We start from the raw sequence: 20794 nt of genomic DNA, 5'->3' as shown, positions 1-20794 counted from the left end.
ACGGAAGTACACTGATTTGACTCGCAAACTTCAGTATTACCATTAAACGTGTTCCGATCCTGACCCTTCTTCTGTAGCTAACGATACAAAATGGTAACTGATAGTTATTTATCGTTTGTAATTTCATTAGTTTATCGTATTGTGCATAGTATACTTTTATGATAATTAGTTTTATTGATATAATATTAAGAAGTCTTTGTTTTGAAGAATATGTTTAATATTAATTGTGACACATTCATGAAATACAAGTGTTGAATGACTACGAACCATGTGGTTGTCATTGTGTTTATATAAAATATATCTTTTTTTAACATGAATTTATAAATTATACAAATATAATGTTTAATTTCTATAAAATATCATATATGTTATTTATATTTTTGCCAAAAAATATTAAACGCCATTAAATTACTGATCCTAACCTCCATATGCAATACCGCTAAAAATATTTAATTGCAAAGTTTCAACAAGACACTTGACGCGCTTCGCTTTTTTTATTTTTCAGACCTGCAAACGCAGAAACGGTGGACGTGCTAAACATGGTCGTGGCCATGTAAATCCTGTTCGTTGTACTAATTGTGCACGATGTGTACCAAAAGATAAAGCGATCAAGAAGTTTGTTATTCGTAACATTGTGGAAGCAGCTGCTGTTAGAGACATAACAGAAGCAAGCTTTTATTCTGCATATCAGCTTCCAAAATTATATGCTAAGTTACATTACTGTGTTTCTTGTGCTATTCACTCTAAAGTGGTTCGTAATAGATCGAAAGCAAATCGTCGCATTAGAACTCCTCCAGTCCGCAATTTCCCAAGGGTAATTATTAAAAATATATCGATATAGAAATAAGCGTTTTGTTCGAATTTTTCGAAGTGTTAATAATCTTTTTTAACAGTTAATCCTCATTGAACTAATTCAGTATTTGTTTGTTCTTTGGTATAGGATTTGCGTCAAGGACAGCAAAACAGGAAATAATAACCATGTAAATTTTAAGTAAAAATAAAAAAATAAAATCGACTTGGGTTTTCTTTTATTTGTATTGTATGTTCCTACATGTTACAAGATAAATTATTTCATTACTTTCCTATATCTAAAGAAGTAATTTTATCAACTTTTTTTATTAATTATTACCTGATTCAGAATTAACATGATGGTAATGAACAGTACAAATTACGTAGCATAATTTTATTACATATGTATACTTGTTTACGATTTACATGGTAAAACAATACATCTCAAGTGCAAACATAATATTAGCTATTACCAGCAAGTAGCTAATGTTCAATTGAATTTTAGAATGGGACGAGAAATGTGAAAAATGAGAAATAAGACTTTGTATATAGTTTCTGCCAATAAGATGCATAAAATTGATAAAAATATTCTGCATATAACTGTAGCAAGAATCTCACTATTAATTGTTGCATTTCATGTAAAATTAATATACAATTAACAATAATTGCATAGCATATTAAGGAAGGAATCATTTATTTGCTTCTTCCATTGCTTTCTTGAGCGTTTTCTCAAATATCTTTTTAGAGTCACAAAATCCTTGCTTTGTTTTACCAAATGAATTTGGACCTGCCGAGGTTGGTGTTTCTCGACCAATATTTCGCATTCTCATTCTTGCTTCTGCTGGCATTTCTTCAGGTTCATCCTCCTCGTCAGTATTAAATACTGATGCCACTGTTGGCCTTTGTACTGGTGTTGGTTTTACAGTAGGTTTCTAGAAAAAAATATTTCAACTGTTTTAACATGCAACATGCATACGAAGAACTTTATTTGCATATTATTTACTTACCGATGTTGAACCTAATTTTATTTGAATGCCCTTCTTTTGTTCCGCTCCACCTTTTTTCCCAAATGCAAATGCCAGCTTTTGCTTCTTTGCATCAGTCTGATTGTAGCTGGTAGTCTCGCAACGGTCATCCGATCTAAGTGGAGAGCGATCTCTTCCTCTGTCATCCCCCCTGGAGTCCTCTGCTCTGTAGACACTTGACCCTGACAACGTCAAACACTGGCAAAGTTCAGATCAAGTTAAACAACATTGTTTCTTTAACCGGAAATATATAAGCGGCATGCTTAGTACAAGATCCTTGTAATTCTAGCCATCTGAATTAAATTTAAAATAAATTGAGTAGACAAATGAAGAGAAATAAGTTTATAAACGACATACATGTTCTATAGTTATTTAGAATGATACAGCATACAATACATATTTACTTGATAATTTTATTAGATAAGGCTAACTTTCATTCCGTTTTTATTAATGTGATACATCCTTTGGCACATGGTTGTAGGATGCGTGCACCCAAAAATGGTACATGAAAAGTAAGAAACGAGATTTAGGTAGTGAAATACACTTCGAACATTCAATTTTCTCTTACAATTGTCTCGTGTTGCTTCGATTCTATAAATTATGTATTCAAAATTCGCCTTATCCACATTAAAGATTGTAGACACGAAATCAATAGAGAAAAGAAATTGAAAATAGACCACGATAGAGCTTTAACACAGTAGAAAGTAAATGTTATTTCACCTAATACAAGTGATACGATAATAAATAAAATGAATAAAACCTTTTCTATATTCGTCCTCTGGATTCCTCTTCGACATTTTTCTGATTTTCTTTGGACGCAATGCGAAATCGACCGATCTGAAGCAATTTAACGTTAGTAACTGCGGTTTACTTCACTCTAGTGTTCGTATCATAAGTAGCAGTTCTAGCCAACTCTCTATACATGTATGTACAAAGTGAGTTGGCAACACCGGGTGAAAATAAATTGAAGCATGTACGAAGTATCGTGGCCTGTCAAATATTCAAACGTTATTTAGAAGTGCTATGTCAAGAAAATTAAGTGAAAGAAAATTTGACATACGATGATACTGAAAAATACGCGATAACTATGCGCTTTAAGTTGGTAAAAACGTTGTTTGTGCTTGCACTATTAGGTAATATCATTCTATGGCATAGAATATGGAGGTTATTTGCAACACAAAACACATTGCGGTTGTTGACACCAAGCATGGTAACACCTGAGCCTCCGCAAAAATTCCATCGTCGATTAGCGCGTTTGGTAACTGTGGTTATACGACAATTTGAAACCTTTGAAAATGATGTGACTTCCACTGTAGAGTCTGTGTTAGATTTCTTTCCTACTATACCAATTTTAATAATATGCAATGAGTTACCATATCCTCCTTTGGGACTGGATTTTGCCAATGAAAGCATGCAAAATGTTAAATTAATAAATTTACAACCAGAATTTAATAATTCATACGATGAAAGAAATCCACTTTTTTATGTGCGTACAAAGTATGTTTTATTTTTACCTGATGCCAGTCGACTCTCTACTAAAGATGTCATACAAGTAAGAAGTTTATTAATTTTATTAAAGTGTAATCTAAAAAAAATTATTTATATGTGCACAAATGTTCATACAAAATTAATTTATTGTAGGAGACTGTGTCACATGTAGCAAAATTAGGCATTGTAATTGTACCAGTAGGAAGAATAACTTTGAATTGTATTGGCATAGATTTAAAAATAAGAGAATGGAGTCTCAAGTTTTCACAAGTTAAGGGCACTGAATGTGATGGTGTGAATGGAAAGCATGCTACAATGCTGGAGACAAAACTATTAAGGAAATTAACTGATCCTTTTCTCTTACCATTCACGGATGCATTATATATTCAGACAACTGCAATAGGTGCAAAGGTTTGTAATTTATGTTTAATTTTATTTTTTAATTCATTACACATTCCTATCATTTTTTGTTGTTTAAATACATCATGAAGAATGAGTTACTTTTTAAAAACTAATTTTTAAAATAATTTTTAAATGCAAATGTTTGAATTATATTTTTTGTCTGTTATATGATCAATGGATGATAAGATGGATATATTTTTTACTAAAACGTAAATTAACATTTTTACTAATTTAAATAAAATTTGAATCTAAATTATATTAGATAATATTAATATTTTTATTCGTTTTTTTTTATCTTTACATTGTGTTTGTTATGTTTGATTACTGATAGTTTATAGAAAGTGTATAATAACATATACTTTTAATTTATCAGAGTATACATATACATAGTAATATATGTACAATAAGTCCTTGAATTATATGGATTTTATTATTTGAATAAAATTCAACTGCACTCTGGTATTTATACAATTTGACTTATGCAATGAACTTCAGAATGACTTAATCTTGTAAGTTGAGGACTTCTTGTATATAATACAGGGTGTTCCGAATAATATGTAAAAACGGGGTGAAGGTGATTCCTTATGAAAAAATAAGGAAAATAAAAAGAATAACATTTTTTCGATTTCGACTTCGTTTTCAAGATAATCAAATTTGAAGATTCCCTCGCTGATGTACTGTACTCGACTGACTAGATGTCTCACGGGACGGTATTGGGGCAAGATGGGTCGGACCGCCCATTTATCTATCTCGCTCCCTTGCTCTCAGGCAGTCCACATGTGCGTGTAACTGCCGCGACCAATAGCGAACTAGCGTTCAATGTGTACGTGGGACTATGTGTACCCCTTCTACTTTTTTCGCATTCCTGCCGCGGGATTTCAAGTCAGCGGTGTACAGTACAGTGTATCGTGTTTGTAAAAAGCGTTTCACGACTGTTAATATGGTTCTAGAATTGTTAGTACGTCGTAGATACTCAGTTTTCGATAGTTTACCACGATCACTTACACGAATCGGGAATACGTTGATATGATTCGTGTTTCGGGAGTCTGTAACGGAAATTTATCTGCTACCGTTCGGTAATACAGAGAGCGGTACCCTAATTGGAGGGTTCCCGATCGGAGAACGATATAAAGTGTAGAAAGAAGTCTTTTGGAAAATGGTTTCTTTCAACCGCAGTGACGAGATCGTGGTCGTGTTCATCAGCGAAGTTTCATCGGAATTCTAGACTCAGTTTACGAGTGTTATCGTCGCGATATAATGGTAAGTGTTACTACATCCATCGAATATTCCACGATAGATCAGAGTCAGGATCAATTGATACAATCGCGCATTTGAAAGTTTGAAGAATGAAAACACATTGCCTAGAGTTCATGCGTCTGTAATTAGACGGACACAGCTATGCATACGAGAACGAGGCAATTAGTTTCAGCAATTCAGTAATTAATAATAAATGATGAAGTTAACAAAATACATTTTCATTCTTTCCTGAACGTAGCAATTCGTAAATGTCCTGTAAACGTTTTCAAACAGGATAGACACTATACATCGGCGATGCGAATCGTAACTTAGTCGTAAGTGCGAGTAACACGAAGTGAATCTTCAAACTGATTATCCCGAAAATGAAGTCGAAATCGAAAAAATTTCATTCTTTTTATTTTTCTTATTTTTCTATGAGGAATCGCCTCCAGCCCGCTTTTCCATATTATTTTGGAACACTCTATATATGTATTTTTGAGTAAGCAAGGCTCAATTTATTTGATGATATATTACGTGTTACCAGATTCATATACTGACAAATTATCAATTCAATGAAGGGAAGTCATTGTTTAGAAATCAACAATCTCAGTGGAAGGTGCAACAATTGCACCTAAATCGCGAACGATTAATGTTTGAAAATTTGGGAATTAAAAAGGTTATAAGAGATTCTAATTCCATAGAATGGTATGGTTGTTCGAGAGAAAGTAGTAGATGTTTTGGATCAGTTATAAATGGTGTACCATCATATATTTATCAAAAACGATATACACCACCTTGTTGCCTCTCAGGTTTAAGAAAAGTTGCTCATCATGTGTTTGATAACTTAGAAGAAGTTGGTATCAGATTTTGGTTAGAGGGAGGATCTTTACTTGGTGCTATGAGAAACGGTGATATTTTACCATGGGATCATGAAGTACAAATAGGAGTAAATCGTGATGATCTTGAACGATCACCATGGTTAATTAAAGCCATGAATAAACCCATTGTTGATAATCATGGTTTTGTCTGGATAAAGGCAACAGAGGGAGAATTTTTTAAAGTACAGTATTCAAAGATAAATCATTTAAATGTGAACATACTTCCATATTATGCAAGAAACGGTTCTATGGTTAAAGATGCATGGTTTTTAAATCATAGGGATTTTCCAGAACAATTTCTTCATCCAATGTCAAGTATTGAATTTGCTGGTAGACAAGTGCCATGTCCAAACAATATTAGAGATTTTTTAGAATTGAAGTATTTCAAAGGTGTGATAGAAAATCCAGAACTCCCTGGGAAAATTTCCTTCTAGATTTTATATTTATTGAAATTTAATCTTATAGTAAATGATATGAATGCAGCTAGAAATACAAAACAATTCTTTATTAATATGTAATTTAAATTATATAAGCAGTAATTATCTACAAATATAATAAGGTTTTACAATTTTTTCGTACCACTTTAAATATCCGAATTAATATCTTCTACTAAGAAATGAAGCTAGGACTGCATTGTAGTGTTTTCAGATGAAAACTATTATTTTCCGATATTTTATAAAAGGTGATAAGAGTTATTACTAATTTGGCAAGGTTTTCAATATAAAAATAAAAGGAAGGTTTAATGGAATGTTCTTAAAAATGTAGGTGTTATATATTTTCCCAGATTTATAATTGCTCTGTAGGCATTGATTAAAATTTTGAATTGCATTTAAATACTTTCTTGTTCTTGATATAAAGATTATTTTATTCTTCCATTTTATTAATAATAAATTGTCAGATATTGTCTCAAGTTCCTAACAAAATTTTATATTATTTGAAACATAATATTGAAATTTGTTATTTGATAAGTTATAAGAAAGATAGACTTTGAAATATAGCATTTTATTTACAATTTTTTGCAAATGCATTTTTGTATATTACTAGTTAAAATGTTAACAAATTATTCAGTTTAATTTTTTGTTTATACCACAAGTGTGCCAAAAATATAAAAATCTTTTATATTATAAAAGATATTTCTTATTTTTTATATTTTTATATGTTTCTTAGTTCAATTTGTTGCACACATTATTTTGTATAATTCATAAGTATTATTTTTCGTAGTACTGATAACAACCACCAGTATTCAATGATATAAAAAACATTTTGTTATTTTATTAATTTTGTTATATCTTATACTTTTAATATCTAATTATATAAATTATAACTGTTGATGATTGATGTTACTGTGATATATTCTTCTTCTCTATGTATATGTCATTTTTTTAAAAAGTATTTAATTTAAACACATATCTAAATTGAATATCAGATAATTTCATATTTAAAGTTTGATTATAGTGGATTTGCTATAAGATATAACAAATATTTGTGTATGATTGTAACTTATATAACTATGTAATAACGATTCTAATATTTTGAAAAGAGATGGGAGACACTGTGATAATCAGTGTTTACTATATCTGAAATATCAGAAAATAAGATTTATGTAATGATAATATTTGATATTATTAAGTTTATACAAAGTATTTGTGTCACCAATTTAAGATTCTTATGCATATACAAAACTGTTTTATTTGAAAAAACAGTACAGTTTTACCATTACCATATTTTTATTACAAATTTTTATTATTAAATTTATATTTCTATATTTACATATATACATACATTTCATTTGTTCTCCTTCTTAGATATATGTAAACGATTTTACTGTTCGCATATAATTCGTATAAGCCATTTCCGAAATCACGAAATTATTCTTTAAAGATATTTTAAAGTAGTCTTCTATTATGAAGCTATGCCAGTACTGTTATATGTATGGAATTGCAGAAACATTAACATAAATAATTCTATTTACAAAGCAGTAAACTAAAGTAGTTCATAATCATTAATAATTGCTTCTAGTTTAGGAAACACATGTTGTAGTAAATCTAGATACTAAATTTAAATTTGTAAATTATAGTAATATTTTTAATGTATTCTAAATTTAGTGCCAATTTGTTTATAAAGATATAGATATTAACATGTATTTTCTGTTATAGCAAATGTTAATAAAATGTTGATGTTTACAAAAAGAGAGTATTGTATATTTTTTTGCTAGAGAACTATTTTTTCAAATAAATATTTAAACGAACTTATGTTCGTTTTCTTATTGTTCTCTAAAAAGTGTACATGTTATAATCGTAGATATAATCAACAAATAAGTAAAACTATAAAATTTCTACATACAAATAAAATATATTATGAGAAACAAAGGGTATTCTTCCAAATGAAATCCGTGGCCAATCGATATGAAATTTGGTAGGATGGGGCAGAGAAGCAGGGAGAATAGACGCCAATATATACAATACGTACACAAACAATTTCATTCTTTATTACTTTTATATTTGGCATTCATTTTCCTTTCAAATTTCATGTTGATCGGTCGCGGGTGCTATTTGGAAGAATAACCGAAACAAAATATATACGTACATACAATTTTTTTATTTTCTTAAAAAATTATTTAATTTCTTGCTTTTCTTGTATCTTCTGGTGGTACTAATATAGATGGTTCTCGTACAAAACTTAATAATTTTTCTAATTTCATAATTTCTAATTCTCGATGTGTTAGATGAAGTTGCCTTTTTGTTGGTTTCACTTTTATTCTGAGATTTGGTGATAATTTTAATGTAGTAACTGTCCCTCTGTTAATGTAAAATGAACAAGGAGTGTAAATATATCAAGAGATAATAGAGCAGTACATGTGTTAAGGTTTAAGTTATGTACTAATTATAAATATAAAAAATCTCATAGTAATTTGGCAAATTAAATAGCTTCATTAAATTGAAATTTCTAAGAAAAATAGAAAAGAATAAAGGATTATATACATTAGAAAAAAAATAGTAAGGTTTAAAGATTTACTTTGTATCTAGAACATACTTACTTATCATCACCAACAATAATAAATGGTAAATCATTGTTAAATGCTATACGGGTCAGTTTATTTTTCTTTCTACTAACAACTGGTTGACTGCATATTGGCCTGTATTTATTTACATTTAAATCAAATACTGTAACTTTTCCATCATTTGAAACACAAGCAAATACTGTTGAACTATATGGAGCCCATTGAACATCTCCAATTGGAACACCAAGATCAAACATAAATAAAGGTTTCCTATAGAAAATTATTCATTTAATGAATACTAGTAATAATAGTTTTACATATATGATATTGTTAGTGTACATTGATTAACATAAATTAGAAGCATTTTATATTTAATGGTCTGAATATTTTATTGTATGTACAAAGGATATAGTCAACTTAAATTTAATAAATGTTATGCTAAGTAATAATACAAACTTACATTCTATTATCTTCCCATATTTTTATCCTCCAGTCACCTGAACAACTTGCAAATATGTTAGAATTAAATTTATTAAATACTATCCTGTATATTGGCATGTTATGTGCTTCATTATATGTCTTCATATAAACACTACTATATGCTGTATTGCATTTATAAATTGTTCCTTCCTCTGTTCCCACAAGAAATACATTTTGATCTGCAGGATGAAATGCAAGACATGTTCCACATCCTGAAAAAATATAGAAGTACTATTTGTATAACTTATAGTGTTAAATGGGATAAGAATGTTTGCATTAAATACTATTACCTTTAAGTGTAATCATAGTACCATCTGGACCAGCTATTGGAGGTCGGTCTAAGAACAGTGTCATTACTGTTGTCAAACCAAGATCATTTTGGTTTAATATCCAGTAATTTATTTTTCCATCAATGCTGACACTGTAGAATGCCAAATTTCCTTCTTCTGTATCTGGTGCCCAACATACCTTAAATATTGAATCAAGGAATGAATAGAAATTTTGAATAATTATAAAAAAGTATACTGTTTTTATGTATGTTTGATTTAAAGTTTTTCTTATTTGGAAAATTTCTTTTGACTAGTACTTAACAAACCTCCCATACTATACCCCCATGTTTTTGAGTAACATCATTACTCTTATATTGTGGAGCTGTTGGTGGTAACATGACATTATACACAGCTACAGCACCATCCATAGTACCTTAATCGTAAAAATGGAGGAAAATTTTATTGTTATGTAAATATGTATGTTGAGTCTTTTGAATTTCTTACCAATAACTAGAAGGTGTGGATGTTGTTCACTGAAAGATAAACACATTACTGGAGATTCTGTTGGGCAGATCCATTCTGGATATGATGGATTTTTTAAACTAAACAGGCACACTTTTCCATTTGTTATTGAACTATTAAATGACACTGAAACATCATACATGTATACATATGTAGTTATAGCATATTGAAAATTACCTAATTTTTACTAACTTGTTCCATAAGATACTGCAAACAAATCATAATATCTGCCATTAAAACATAAATCTGTGACATCATGCTTTTTAGTTTTTTCATAACTAAATTTCCATAAGGGCAATAATGAACCTTCTTCATTTTTAAATTCATCACTTGGATCATCCCAATATCTGTAATCTAGAAATATATACGTGTATGTTTTATTCAACAAAATATAACTATTTAAGAAAAATATTGACCTTGAGCTATATCATCAAAAATATTTTGGTTCACCATTCGTTCTAAAGTTTTTGCAGCTTGTAACATTCTTGATGTTAATGCCATGGATTCTGTTTGGGCCTTTTGTTTAGAATCCTCCTTTTTTGATGGTAGAAGTGGAATTCTTTTTTCTTTTTCTCTTTCACGTTCTTTTTGAGCAAAATCTTTCTAAGCCATGAATATATTATTCATATATGTATTTTAATGTGTTTAATTTAAAATAAAAATACATACCTGATATTCATCAAAAATTGTCCATTGGAAAACATGGGTATTAAATAATGCTGTTGGTGGAGGTACAGTTTGTGTACTCATTTCCTATAAAATTAGTATAAAATCAATAGAAAGTATATTTTATTAAATTTATATTTTTATAAACTTACTCGCATGGGATTAGTATAAGTCAAAGCAGCTCTTTCACAAAAATTAAACTGATTTGGTATCTTTTTAGGTTTTACAGTTTCTATCTCTTCCTCATCTGGTTCAATGTCAGGTTCAGGTTCTTTGTGTTCTTCTTCTTGTTCAGTTTCTTCTTCATGTTCAATTTCTTCTACTTTTGTTATTTCATCTGTAGTTATAAAATATTTTGTGAGAAATGCATATTAAAATTTGTGACATTCTCTTATTCTTTAGGCCATTTAAATCACCATCTTTCTCTTTCATAGTTTCTGTTTCCTCCCCTTCTTCTGCATCTTCTTCACCTTCTTCTTCTTCATCTTCATGTAGTACAGGTACTACATCATGATGACTCTCTACTATAAAAAGAAAAAATTGTATAGTTTACTAAAGTATTAAATTATGAGTATGATAAAAGATTTCTATGTTTTATAAATTCTTACCAACAAGTCCACCTGCTAATTGTATTTTTGCTTCATCAGAATCTTTATGTAATATTATTCCAGGCACGCTTAAAAGAGTTACTAAGTGTGGTGGAGGAGGTAACTTTATAAATTCTTTTAATTTCCATGACCATTCAACTAAAGAATCTGGAACTCGCGTATTATGTATAGTCAGAACTCTTGCAAATTCTTCTTGTAATTCCTAAAATTTTATAATATCATATGTTACTTCAATTTAACAAATTTTCGTTTACTTTATTTTTTAATAATAAGCACGTTCAAAAAATAAAAAATACCAATAATAAATATTATAGAAAATATGTTGAGATAAACTATAATACTTGTTTAAGAATATAGGTAAAATTTAAAACATATTGATATTATTTATCATTAAGATATTAAACATACTTCTTCTGATAACTGTAATTGATCTTCTGGCTTAAGATAAACTCTTCCACGCATCCAATCTATATCACCACCACCTAATTCATAACGATTCTTCATAGTACTTGTGTGCTAAATATGTACAATGTATTAGTATACAAATTTCGAATTATACAAAAACTATGAAATACTAACTCTTGGTAGGTCTTTGTGAATGTCAGACACTGCTTTGGAAGTTGCTCTCCTAGTTGTTGATGACCGCATTGTTCTTACTTTGCAAATTATCTATTACTCAACTGCATATAAAAATATAACACCCTTCAGTATGTACATATTACAGTCATGATTATTCTAAACATTAAGATTAAAAAAAAACACTAATGTATTTCAATCTATGTCTTCATATATTTAAAATACTTTTTACAATAATATGAATGTTTGTTTCTGTATTAAAAATAGATATTTGTTAAAATTCTTACAATTTAAAAAAAGAGTGTTAATATATTTGTATATGTAAGAGACTATAGAATTTTTTAGTTTGTTGTATGTACTAAATTAGTTTTTATATTTAGCAAATAGAAAGCACTGTTTGGATAGAATAAACGTGTAGGTATTTGAAAAATAAACTGAAGTTCACTATGTCTTATTTATTTCTAGAAAATGTAAAGAAATGAGTTGTGGTTTCCTAGGAAACAATGCTATAGTAGCATTTGTACAATATTTGCTTCAAATAAAATGTTATATAATATTAATGTACTGTAATTATACTACTAGTATTTGCAAAACAAGTTACAAGTTTTAAAATCATTTCTAATAATCTTAATCACAAGTTAAAAAATATTTTGTTATTTAAAATTTTTTAAATTGTTTAACATATATTTCATATATAGTGAAGTATAAAATATTGCTTAATAACTATGAGTTTGTGTGTATTTTTTTGAAATTGTAGACAATAATGTTAAGATACTCTGTGTAGTTATATAGATGAAAGAAAATCAATAATAGAACATACCATGATAATATAAGCATGCTTGCTCCTTGTAGATAAGACAGAATAATTTACAAATACTTGTGAGTAAAAACTTGGAAATCATATGTTATTAAGTATATTTTTATATGATAGAACATATAATATTTGTACATTATATTATATTCCAGAATAAATTGCTGTTTTTTAAGTACCTTCTTAATGTAGCTGTATACAAAATATGACAGTGTGTGAACTATAAATGAAATTTGTGCATTGTTATTAAATGTTTAAATGTTCAGAGGTATTATTTTTCTAGTTATTTCATAAAAAATTGTTATACTTGTATATGGTTATGTGTAACAAATTTTTGAATCTGAATGTCAAAAGGTTTGCATTTAATTCCAGATGAGTAGAGAGAATAAGTTTTTAGTTTAATATAAAATTTTATTTTGTGATGGAAGATAGCGGAATTGATAGTGACCCAAAAAGTGTTAGTCGTATAGAAGATGAAAGGCTTTTTTTGGTAAATATATAATTTGCTATAACATATGTATTTAAATTTAAGCAACTGTGTTATTACAACTAAAGTTAATAAAAGGATATAAACAGAATAGAAGTTAGTAAACAAATAAATAGTTCATAATATTTTAGGGAAGTGATAGTAGCTGTAGCAGCAATCAGACACAAACATCTCAACATAATTCCACTACTAAACAGCTACAAAAAAAACTCGGTATTACTGTTATTGTGTTTCTTTATTGTTTATTTGTATATTGTCGCTTATAGTTTTTATTATACATTTCTTGTCTTGGATAGAGGCAAGAATCGAGCAGGCAAAACGTATTCAGCGTACTTCAGATTATATCAAGTTGCCAAAGTATGATAAGGGATGTGGTGGTGGTAATGGTACTACTGGTTTGATATCAATTCAAAGACTTCCAGTACCAACTAAAAGTAAAGAGCATCTTCCTCTTGTTGAATACTGGCATAGTGATAGTGAAAGGTAAACATAGGTTTAGACATGAGTAGTTTTAGCAATTAAGTATTCTAAATATAATGCCTCTATTTCATAGTGAAGGTGAAATGACCCTCTTTCCAACATCTAAGTCAAAAGATTCTTCAAAGCACAAACAAGATTTGACTGATACATTTAGCATCGAAGAACTTAGCGAAGAAAGTGAAGATTCTTTGAATTTAGGTCCTGCACAATCATCTCCAGAACTTAAATTTATGAAATCTTATAAATGTACTAAAGAGTGCTTTCGTTGTCAGTGCCACATATTATAATTCATTGTTACATATATGCTTTGAGTATATTGCAAGTTAATTATGTTTTATGTATTGTTGAGTATTAATTTGATGTTTTAAGGTTTCATATAATTATGTAACTAGAGATTTCTTATACATGGAATAATGCAAACCAAATATAATAAGTATTTACATTATGTAATTTAAGATCTGCTGATTATTTGAATTTTCATATTAAAGGTCAATTAATGACTTTTATGTATTTAATATTAATATATATCTTAAAATCACGAACATTTAAAATAATGATTTAAATGCAGAGAAATGAACTGATTATTTAAAATATTTTATTATATACATTTGTTATTATTTTCCATAAGTTATCAAATTTTTTGATTATGTCCGCCGTATCCACTTCCTGTTCAAGTTGAAATCACGTACTGATGTAATTAAGTAATTGTACATTGATATTTTTCGAAAATTTTAGTTCCCTAATTCAAACGGGTTTTAAGATATATGAACACTTCAATAAATGTTCTTGAGAAATTACTCAGACTTCTATTTAAAGTATATTTAAATGTATAGATTTTCATATATTTTTTTCTTTAAATAATATTACGATAGTCGATTATAATTACATACATAAGTAAATAGTCGCCATTGTATGTATTAGAAAGAGTTTGTGTTTATATTTTCCTATTTCCTCTCAATAATTTGGAGAATTAAGATGTCGATTTTAATTACTTGCTAAGCCTTATTATTCGAATCTAAACAAAGTAAGATCCGATCTTATGTTCGGATTCTCTTTGTTTCTATGAGTAATTAAAATTTTCGTAGAGACATGTAGTCGAGTTTTGCCGTGTCAATGAAAATATATTAAGCACGTTTTACACACTACTGTTGCCGCTTTTCACATACTATACGAGCATAAAATAAACAAATCGGTTCACTTATGAAAACGTTTTTTGGAAGCAAGTTTTGCGTACATGAACATTCGCGTTGTACGACAAGAGAGTCGGCGAATAGGACGCTAATTAATGGTTCGTACGCGTTAAATTTATTCTTCTCTCTGATATTCCGACAAGCTCGATTTTTAATTAAACCTACAGCGCAGGGACGCACAGGTAGGAATTAACAACCTGTTGAGGAGGAGAAATTGTTCGTTGCACGAAGCTTTCGTATACAGGGTGAAACGTTTGTCTTGTGATATTAAAAGTGTATTAAAATTTCGAGTTGTTTCTCAATCGTTAACACGTTAAATATTTTTATTAAGAGCGTACAAAAGCATCTTCCTGGAACGTTAAGTAATATTTACATATTAATGACAATTCTTGATAAATAAATACAGTAGGGCCTCGATAATCGAATAATTGGATACCGATCAATCGAGGTTTCGCTTTTTTTTTTCTAGTACTTTCTAAAACCGTGCAAGTTAACGTTACGTTTGAAATGTTCTTTTGATTGCATCGATGCAAGTTAGGCACATCGAGCGTTAAGAATATTAATAGAAACGGTAACTGAAGAATTTACTAAAACAAACAGATAACAGTCTGTATACACTGCGTAGAATTCGTGTCCATAATGGTCGTAGCCGCGAACTGATGCATGGTATCATGATGCATCGCGTATGAATATTTAAATGCAGTTGGTCTCGCGTATTGCCCTCGTATGTATAATATTATATGAGGGAGAAGTATTCACAGGCTGCGTCGTCAACACTGCCGGTACGGTCATAAATTAAACGAGAATTATGGCGTATTTTGTAACCAATTTGAAGTAATAAATTTCACCCCTTCGACGCACACGACAACCTCTAATGTGAGCGCCGCTAATGTCCCTTCATTTATTCGTACGTTCCAAGCGAAAATGAGAAAGAGAATCTTAAAACGAACGACTGATTCTTGCTGGATAACCGCGTTAGAAGCGAATAAAGATTGATCAGAAAATACTTTCTTCTAGTGTATATTCGATTTCATTCATTTTTCTTTCGTACAAATACACCTGACGATTCGTGTATGCCCCTTGAAGCTTTGGACTTCGTTTACAAATAACATACAACTAATGCAAATTATACAAAATGAAAACATTAATTTCGAGGCAACGACGAGGATGATTGATTACATATCATTTCTCTGTTAATTCGTGAAGCTTTTACGCGTCTTGATTATGTGGGTTACGTTAATTAGCATGTACTGGGTAGTTTCATTTGTATATTCATGTACTTTCCCTTTGGCCTAAAAAACAAGATACTTTTATTTTCCTTGGGAGTTAGCGTGGAGTATGTTTTATGTTGTATTAAATGGTTTAGAACTTAGATGTTTATTATCCTATAATTTGTTCAGTTTTCAGGTATAATGGTATATTATAAAATATATCGTGGACATTTATAATTCAAACTATAAACAGTCCTTCAAACAGAATGTTATTTAAAGTTATTACGAGATTTTAATTAATTTCTAAGTCTTGTTATCTGCGACATGTGAGCTTGGTAGGAAGCCTAGTCTATTACGGTGTAATACGGTATAGTAATCAGTCGAAGTACCGATTTCTCGTGCCACGGCAGCTAAACTTCACCTTCGTATCTAAGCCCAAACCAGTAGAACCGGATTTCGGGAGAATATGTCCTCCAAGGCTTGAAAAAAGAACCGAGTAAAATAAAGAAGCATAGAAGAATTTCGGTGGTACGTAGCATCGGGTTTAGACATTATATTGAAATTGCGTGACCTTAACTTCCATACGAAACAAGTTCTCCATCTCATTCTGCATTTTCGCGCCTTTTGTTTATATATATGCAACGATAAATATGAAAAAGCGTTTTATTGGACTTTCGTACGCATAACACCTTCAAGTTTAGTGAATCGCAAGGAAAAATCTAAGGAAGCGTGTAAATGAAATGTTTAATCGATCATGGTGATACGTATTGCGTTTTCAATGGTTGTGACTTTACACTTTTATGTGAAAAATAATGTGTGCAATTGATTTACGTAAAAAAAATGTAGAGTTCAATTTAAAAAATAAGTTTTTCCTTTATAAATCTTTTTGTATCTTCGTTTAGGAAAGACTTACAGCTTGTCCCGGTCTCTAGAATCACCCTCTATGCAAGATTTATGTTCGAATTTCTTCTGAAAAAATCCGAGGGGACTATTTGACCAACCCAATAGAATCACGAACTCGTCGTGACGCGGGCATTATACGGCGAGATCGCTTCCGTGCACCCGGACCCGAACAGTCCACCGAACACAGATCATGTATCGCGATCGACCTACGACTCCAGGTGCATCGACCGTCCATTTCCTTGTCGGGGTGAAAAACAGGAGATCGTTTGCCTTTTGTGGTGGACAGATAGAACGAGACAAAACGTAAAAGGGAGGCGCGCGAGAGAGAGGAGGCTGGTGACCGCTCTGACCATTACTCTCTCGCAGCGTGTCGAAAATTTTTAAGGTCGACATAGTTCGCGATCCCTTGGAATACCGGGGAGAAGTTGCACCGGCATTCTTCAACAGCGTCGGGACGACATCGTGTCGTGACGTTTCGCAAAATGGCCCACCGTTGGCCGATTACGGCTACGCCAATGAGTTTGTCCCGTAACGGGGTTCGAACTACGGTCCGTTGCTCGCGTACTCGAAACCCATCGCTTCCTGTACCAACGACTTTTTTCTCGGGTGACCGGGCTTAATTAAATACAGGTAGACGGAAGCATCCGTGTCCTTTTCGCGGAGGGCCGCGCTTACGTGACTGCAACCGTGATTTTACCTTGCAAAGGACGAACACCTTGGTAAAGAGGTGGTAAGACGCGATTCCAATCCGCTTCTTCCAGTAGCCTTGAAGCCAAATAATTTTGGCGTAGGTCATTTTTCGATTAAACCTTTATAATACCGAAATTGACCTTTGAAACCTTTAAAACCTTCAATTGTCATGGCCGCCATAGTTGTTATTCGCTCGTTCGAGTCACGGTATTGCACGTTACGGTATTTCCATTGTCTGGATTTCCGAACTTTGGATTTCTTCTTGAACCGATTTTTTCCCATTGGTCGTCGGATTCGAAGAAACACTGGTTATATGGCGTGCATTCTTATAAGAGATCCTGCAGGGCATCGAAATCGGTTTATTAACACGTCGTTTCCGCGTGGGTCAAGTAAATGCATAATGTATTACCACTTATACAATATTTGTTAAACTGCGACCGTAGTCGAGAACAGACAAAAAGTATAAAATGCGTTAACAAGCATGTATGATATCTCCACTTATTCGTTACAACTTTCTCACGACTAAGGATCTGTATTTGTAATGTATTGTAATTATTTAAAAATAGTTTTATTCAATTGACATTCTATCTTGATATAAATACAAAATATCAACGCTTTCTATCAATCGACAATTTCTTTTCGACATAATAATATTCCCATTTATCATGTTTGTGTTTACGAATAATAAAATACCCAATTACACGTGTATTCAAAACATGAATTTTTAATTCGCTAATGCACGTGGCATTGGGTTTTGTATACACGAGTCCATGTAGTACACGTTTAAAACCATAATCTTTAATTTCTACCATCATTTTTTGTCCAGCTCTGGTGTGCAGCTGTTTACCCTTACGCGTGTAGTATAAAAGGACCCGTGGATTCCATGAATGAAGTCAAGCGACCACGTGATGCACGTAAGGAGCGCGTGCGTAAAAAGCGCGCCAGTGGTTTACGCGCGACGGCGCTTGTTCGGTGATAGGTCGACAGATGGCGGGGATGTCGCGTGGCGGCTGCTAGAAACACCTGACTGCTGCCTAGCAGTGCGGCATGGACTTGTGCGGCAGGCGCACACTTCTTTTAAAACAGGTAGCACGCGCGACCCCGGCTAATTGTTTTTATTTTCGCGTCCGCGAGTCGCGTTCGGTTACGATCACGGGAGTGACAATCGACGACAGTGCAATGTCAGCTGACTGACAGCCTTACGAAGGGACGTGGCGGGACGCAACGACAAGGATTCGCGAAGTTTCGTCGACTCTTGCATTTCTCAATCGTGAACGTTGCGTACGTATCGCACGCGGTCCTGCGTGCGCAGTAATTATGACAGTCCGTCCGATCTGCGCACGCATCGAGCACGCACCCTCGAAAGGTTAACTTCGCGTCGGATCGGTTTGAACACGCCGGGATCTCGAGTTCTCGATTATTGTCTTTCCTACGATTTATCTTTCATTCTTTTTAATGATATGCGATACTTGGCGGCACGAACGCCACCCCGTGATTCGAAATTCCCGCTTCGAGCGCTCGACGATTTCGAGCTTTCGTTTTCGAAGCGTCGATATTCGCGATTCGCGAAAATGTGATCGATAGCGTCCTCTGTCGCGCGACGGATACTTCGTGACCGGGCGAGTGCGTCTTTTTGGCTTTTTTGTTACAATGACGGTGAATCGATCGGTGGTGACGATGGTGTTGATGTTGGTGACCACCGTGATCGTATTGGTTCACGCGAAGGATGTGACGACACTGGAGTACGACGACCTTCTTCCGGCGAACGAGACCAACGCCCGGCATCGCGTCGATACAGGTGCGCATTGTTTTCTTTCGTTCTTTTTGTGTTTCGAGTCGGGGGTGCTTAACCTCTCTTCTCGATGGCTTCCCGCCATTTTGACATGTTAAGTAATTTGTTAATCGTAGACATTATTTCGATTTGTAAGTTCATTCTTGTACGATTTAAAGCATAATAGACAAAATGTTTGGCATAGGTTATAATTTGACGATCAAAGAATTTTAATATTTTTTACTAAATTAGTGTTGGGATTATTCGAATATACTATTTGGACATTTAACAAATATTTGAACTAGAATAAAATGTAAACTTAGATGAAATGTGTCAATAATTTTGCAATGTCTAAGGAACTATTATATTCCGTTCTTTCGTAAATTAGAAACGTGATTTCACCTTTATTTACGGCTTTATTAGATAAGGATTTAAATTATCTATGTATTAATATATAAATATTAAATTTTTTCTTATTTTTGGTATAATTATTAAATGTTTTCCTGTGCTAAAAATGTTATTACACGCTGTAGGTAGAAGTAATGAAGACACGAATAATATCTTAATGAAAATACAATTGTTTTTTAAATATTGAAATTATTTTGAGGTAAATTCAAATATTTCTTTGGAGTATTTTATAGTAACTTGGCCACGTTCATTTTGTATGTTACATCTAATGTTTTCATTAGTTTCATGCAATATTATTATATAATAATATTAATACATACCATTCTTTTTATATATCTAAAAACAGGAATATGTATACGCGTAAGAATTTCTCAGACGATACTGATAAATTAAATTATCTTTAGAAACATTTCTATACAGTTATAAAATTAACACATGAAAAGTGTGTAGATAAAATACACTTATTAAATTTTATGCAAATAGAAATTGCTATTTTTTGTTCACATCGTTACATTACTCGGTTTATAAACAAACCAAACGGACCAAAGATCCGATACGTCTGCGCAGCGTTAGTTTTATACGCGTCACGATTTGCATTGAATGTCACCGCTCATTTAAATTATCGAAAGTGTCGTTTATGCTTCTTGCACAATGTGTGTCACGATGCTTCTATGAGACGTACGGCCTTACTGTTGGCGCGGTATTAGCAATGTTAATCGAATCAACTATTTTATATAATATATTTCTTCTTTAATCACTCGTTGGGCGCGATGTTTTACAAATGTGAAATCGCTTATAGCATTTTCGTTCGAAAGTTGAAGTTAACGTTGACAATTTTCTCGCGGCAAATTCTGCAGTTTCCGTTGAAAAAACAATAGAAAAAACGTTTGCAATTCTCTGCTC

At 31.7% G+C, this 20794-nt stretch overlaps 6 protein-coding genes across 9 annotated transcripts in view; 4 read left to right on the top strand and 2 right to left on the bottom strand.

Annotated features, from left to right (window-relative positions):
- The first annotated feature begins 28 nt into the window (after nt 1-28).
- Nucleotides 29-1015, top strand: Rps26 (ribosomal protein S26). The gene is made up of 3 exons (XM_076761990.1): nt 29-93; nt 506-814; nt 941-1015. Exons 1-3 carry the CDS (start codon nt 91-93, stop codon nt 971-973), a joined length of 345 nt encoding a protein of 114 aa, XP_076618105.1. The 5' UTR covers nt 29-90; the 3' UTR covers nt 974-1015.
- An 8-nt stretch (nt 1016-1023) lies between these two features.
- LOC143340254 (PEST proteolytic signal-containing nuclear protein) lies at nt 1024-2669 on the bottom strand. 2 transcript variants are annotated; one of them, XM_076761988.1, is made up of 3 exons: nt 2246-2276; nt 1797-2012; nt 1024-1721 (listed from the first exon to the last, which is right to left on the bottom strand). In XM_076761988.1, the coding sequence occupies exons 1-3, from the start codon at nt 2273-2275 to the stop codon at nt 1479-1481; spliced, it is 489 nt and encodes a 162-aa protein (XP_076618103.1). In that variant the 5' UTR covers nt 2276; the 3' UTR covers nt 1024-1478. The 2 variants fall into 2 exon arrangements, with proteins under 2 accessions (XP_076618103.1, XP_076618104.1); XM_076761989.1 differs by lacking the exon at nt 2246-2276 and adding an exon at nt 2575-2669 and having other exon boundaries at nt 1135-1721; nt 1797-1996.
- Nucleotides 2670-2765: 96 nt separating this feature from the next.
- Nucleotides 2766-6905, top strand: LOC143340241 (ribitol 5-phosphate transferase FKRP). The gene is made up of 3 exons (XM_076761961.1): nt 2766-3366; nt 3456-3713; nt 5485-6905. Exons 1-3 carry the CDS (start codon nt 2902-2904, stop codon nt 6250-6252), a joined length of 1491 nt encoding a protein of 496 aa, XP_076618076.1. The 5' UTR covers nt 2766-2901; the 3' UTR covers nt 6253-6905.
- Nucleotides 6906-8336: 1431 nt separating this feature from the next.
- Nucleotides 8337-12129, bottom strand: LOC143340240 (dynein intermediate chain 2, ciliary). Of its 2 annotated transcripts, none has more exons than XM_076761959.1 (14): nt 11944-12129; nt 11773-11880; nt 11365-11566; nt 11173-11280; nt 10909-11093; nt 10760-10843; nt 10507-10693; nt 10283-10444; nt 10073-10216; nt 9895-10001; nt 9590-9767; nt 9280-9511; nt 8856-9089; nt 8337-8616 (listed from the first exon to the last, which is right to left on the bottom strand). In XM_076761959.1, exons 1-14 carry the CDS (start codon nt 12010-12012, stop codon nt 8436-8438), a joined length of 2181 nt encoding a protein of 726 aa, XP_076618074.1. In that variant the 5' UTR covers nt 12013-12129; the 3' UTR covers nt 8337-8435. The 2 variants fall into 2 exon arrangements, with proteins under 2 accessions (XP_076618074.1, XP_076618075.1); XM_076761960.1 differs by having other exon boundaries at nt 11773-11846; nt 11944-12044.
- A 582-nt stretch (nt 12130-12711) lies between these two features.
- LOC143340253 (uncharacterized) lies at nt 12712-14495 on the top strand. Of its 2 annotated transcripts, XM_076761986.1 has the most exons (6): nt 12712-12819; nt 12907-13019; nt 13124-13241; nt 13370-13451; nt 13535-13721; nt 13792-14495. In XM_076761986.1, exons 3-6 carry the CDS (start codon nt 13173-13175, stop codon nt 14003-14005), a joined length of 552 nt encoding a protein of 183 aa, XP_076618101.1. In that variant the 5' UTR covers nt 12712-12819; nt 12907-13019; nt 13124-13172; the 3' UTR covers nt 14006-14495. The 2 variants fall into 2 exon arrangements, with proteins under 2 accessions (XP_076618101.1, XP_076618102.1); XM_076761987.1 differs by lacking the exon at nt 12907-13019 and having other exon boundaries at nt 12735-12819.
- Nucleotides 14496-18751: 4256 nt separating this feature from the next.
- LOC143340233 (uncharacterized) overlaps nt 18752-20794 on the top strand; it is a 280744-nt gene continuing 278701 nt past the window's right edge. Inside the window, exon 1 of the mRNA XM_076761941.1 lies at nt 18752-19510. Within this exon, the coding sequence (XP_076618056.1) occupies nt 19363-19510 (148 nt within the window). The 5' untranslated portion in view covers nt 18752-19362. The remainder of the gene's footprint in view (nt 19511-20794) is intronic.

The sequence above is a fragment of the Colletes latitarsis genome, chromosome 3 (genome assembly GCF_051014445.1).
Source record: "Colletes latitarsis isolate SP2378_abdomen chromosome 3, iyColLati1, whole genome shotgun sequence".
In the NCBI taxonomy this organism is placed as follows: domain Eukaryota; kingdom Metazoa; phylum Arthropoda; class Insecta; order Hymenoptera; family Colletidae; genus Colletes; species Colletes latitarsis.
This window is presented reverse-complemented; position numbering and strand designations above follow the sequence as displayed.

What these genes read in the sequence shown, in the direction of transcription:
- LOC143340254 (XM_076761988.1), bottom strand. Translation starts at nt 2,275, where the DNA reads ATGTATCACATTAATAAAAACGGAATGAAA. An exon ending in TTAATAAAAACGGAATGAAA is followed by an intron (nt 2,013 to 2,245) that starts GTTAGCCTTATC and finishes GAACTTTGCCAG; the next exon opens with TGTTTGACGTTGTCAGGGTC. An exon ending in TAAAATTAGGTTCAACATCG is followed by an intron (nt 1,722 to 1,796) that starts GTAAGTAAATAA and finishes ATTTTTTTCTAG; the next exon opens with AAACCTACTGTAAAACCAAC.
- LOC143340240 (XM_076761959.1), bottom strand. Translation starts at nt 12,012, where the DNA reads ATGCGGTCATCAACAACTAGGAGAGCAACTTCCAAAGCAGTGTCTGAC. An exon ending in AATTACAGTTATCAGAAGAA is followed by an intron (nt 11,567 to 11,772) that starts GTATGTTTAATA and finishes ATAAAATTTTAG; the next exon opens with GAATTACAAGAAGAATTTGC. An exon ending in TTTTGATGATATAGCTCAAG is followed by an intron (nt 10,445 to 10,506) that starts GTCAATATTTTT and finishes ATATATTTCTAG; the next exon opens with ATTACAGATATTGGGATGAT.
- Rps26 (XM_076761990.1), top strand. An exon ending in CAGTCCGCAATTTCCCAAGG is followed by an intron (nt 815 to 940) that starts GTAATTATTAAA and finishes TCTTTGGTATAG; the next exon opens with GATTTGCGTCAAGGACAGCA.
- LOC143340253 (XM_076761986.1), top strand. Translation starts at nt 13,173, where the DNA reads ATGGAAGATAGCGGAATTGATAGTGACCCAAAAAGTGTTAGTCGTATA. An exon ending in AAGATGAAAGGCTTTTTTTG is followed by an intron (nt 13,242 to 13,369) that starts GTAAATATATAA and finishes ATAATATTTTAG; the next exon opens with GGAAGTGATAGTAGCTGTAG. An exon ending in TGGCATAGTGATAGTGAAAG is followed by an intron (nt 13,722 to 13,791) that starts GTAAACATAGGT and finishes TCTATTTCATAG; the next exon opens with TGAAGGTGAAATGACCCTCT.
- LOC143340241 (XM_076761961.1), top strand. Translation starts at nt 2,902, where the DNA reads ATGCGCTTTAAGTTGGTAAAAACGTTGTTTGTGCTTGCACTATTAGGT. An exon ending in CTACTAAAGATGTCATACAA is followed by an intron (nt 3,367 to 3,455) that starts GTAAGAAGTTTA and finishes AATTTATTGTAG; the next exon opens with GAGACTGTGTCACATGTAGC. An exon ending in CAACTGCAATAGGTGCAAAG is followed by an intron (nt 3,714 to 5,484) that starts GTTTGTAATTTA and finishes ACGTGTTACCAG; the next exon opens with ATTCATATACTGACAAATTA.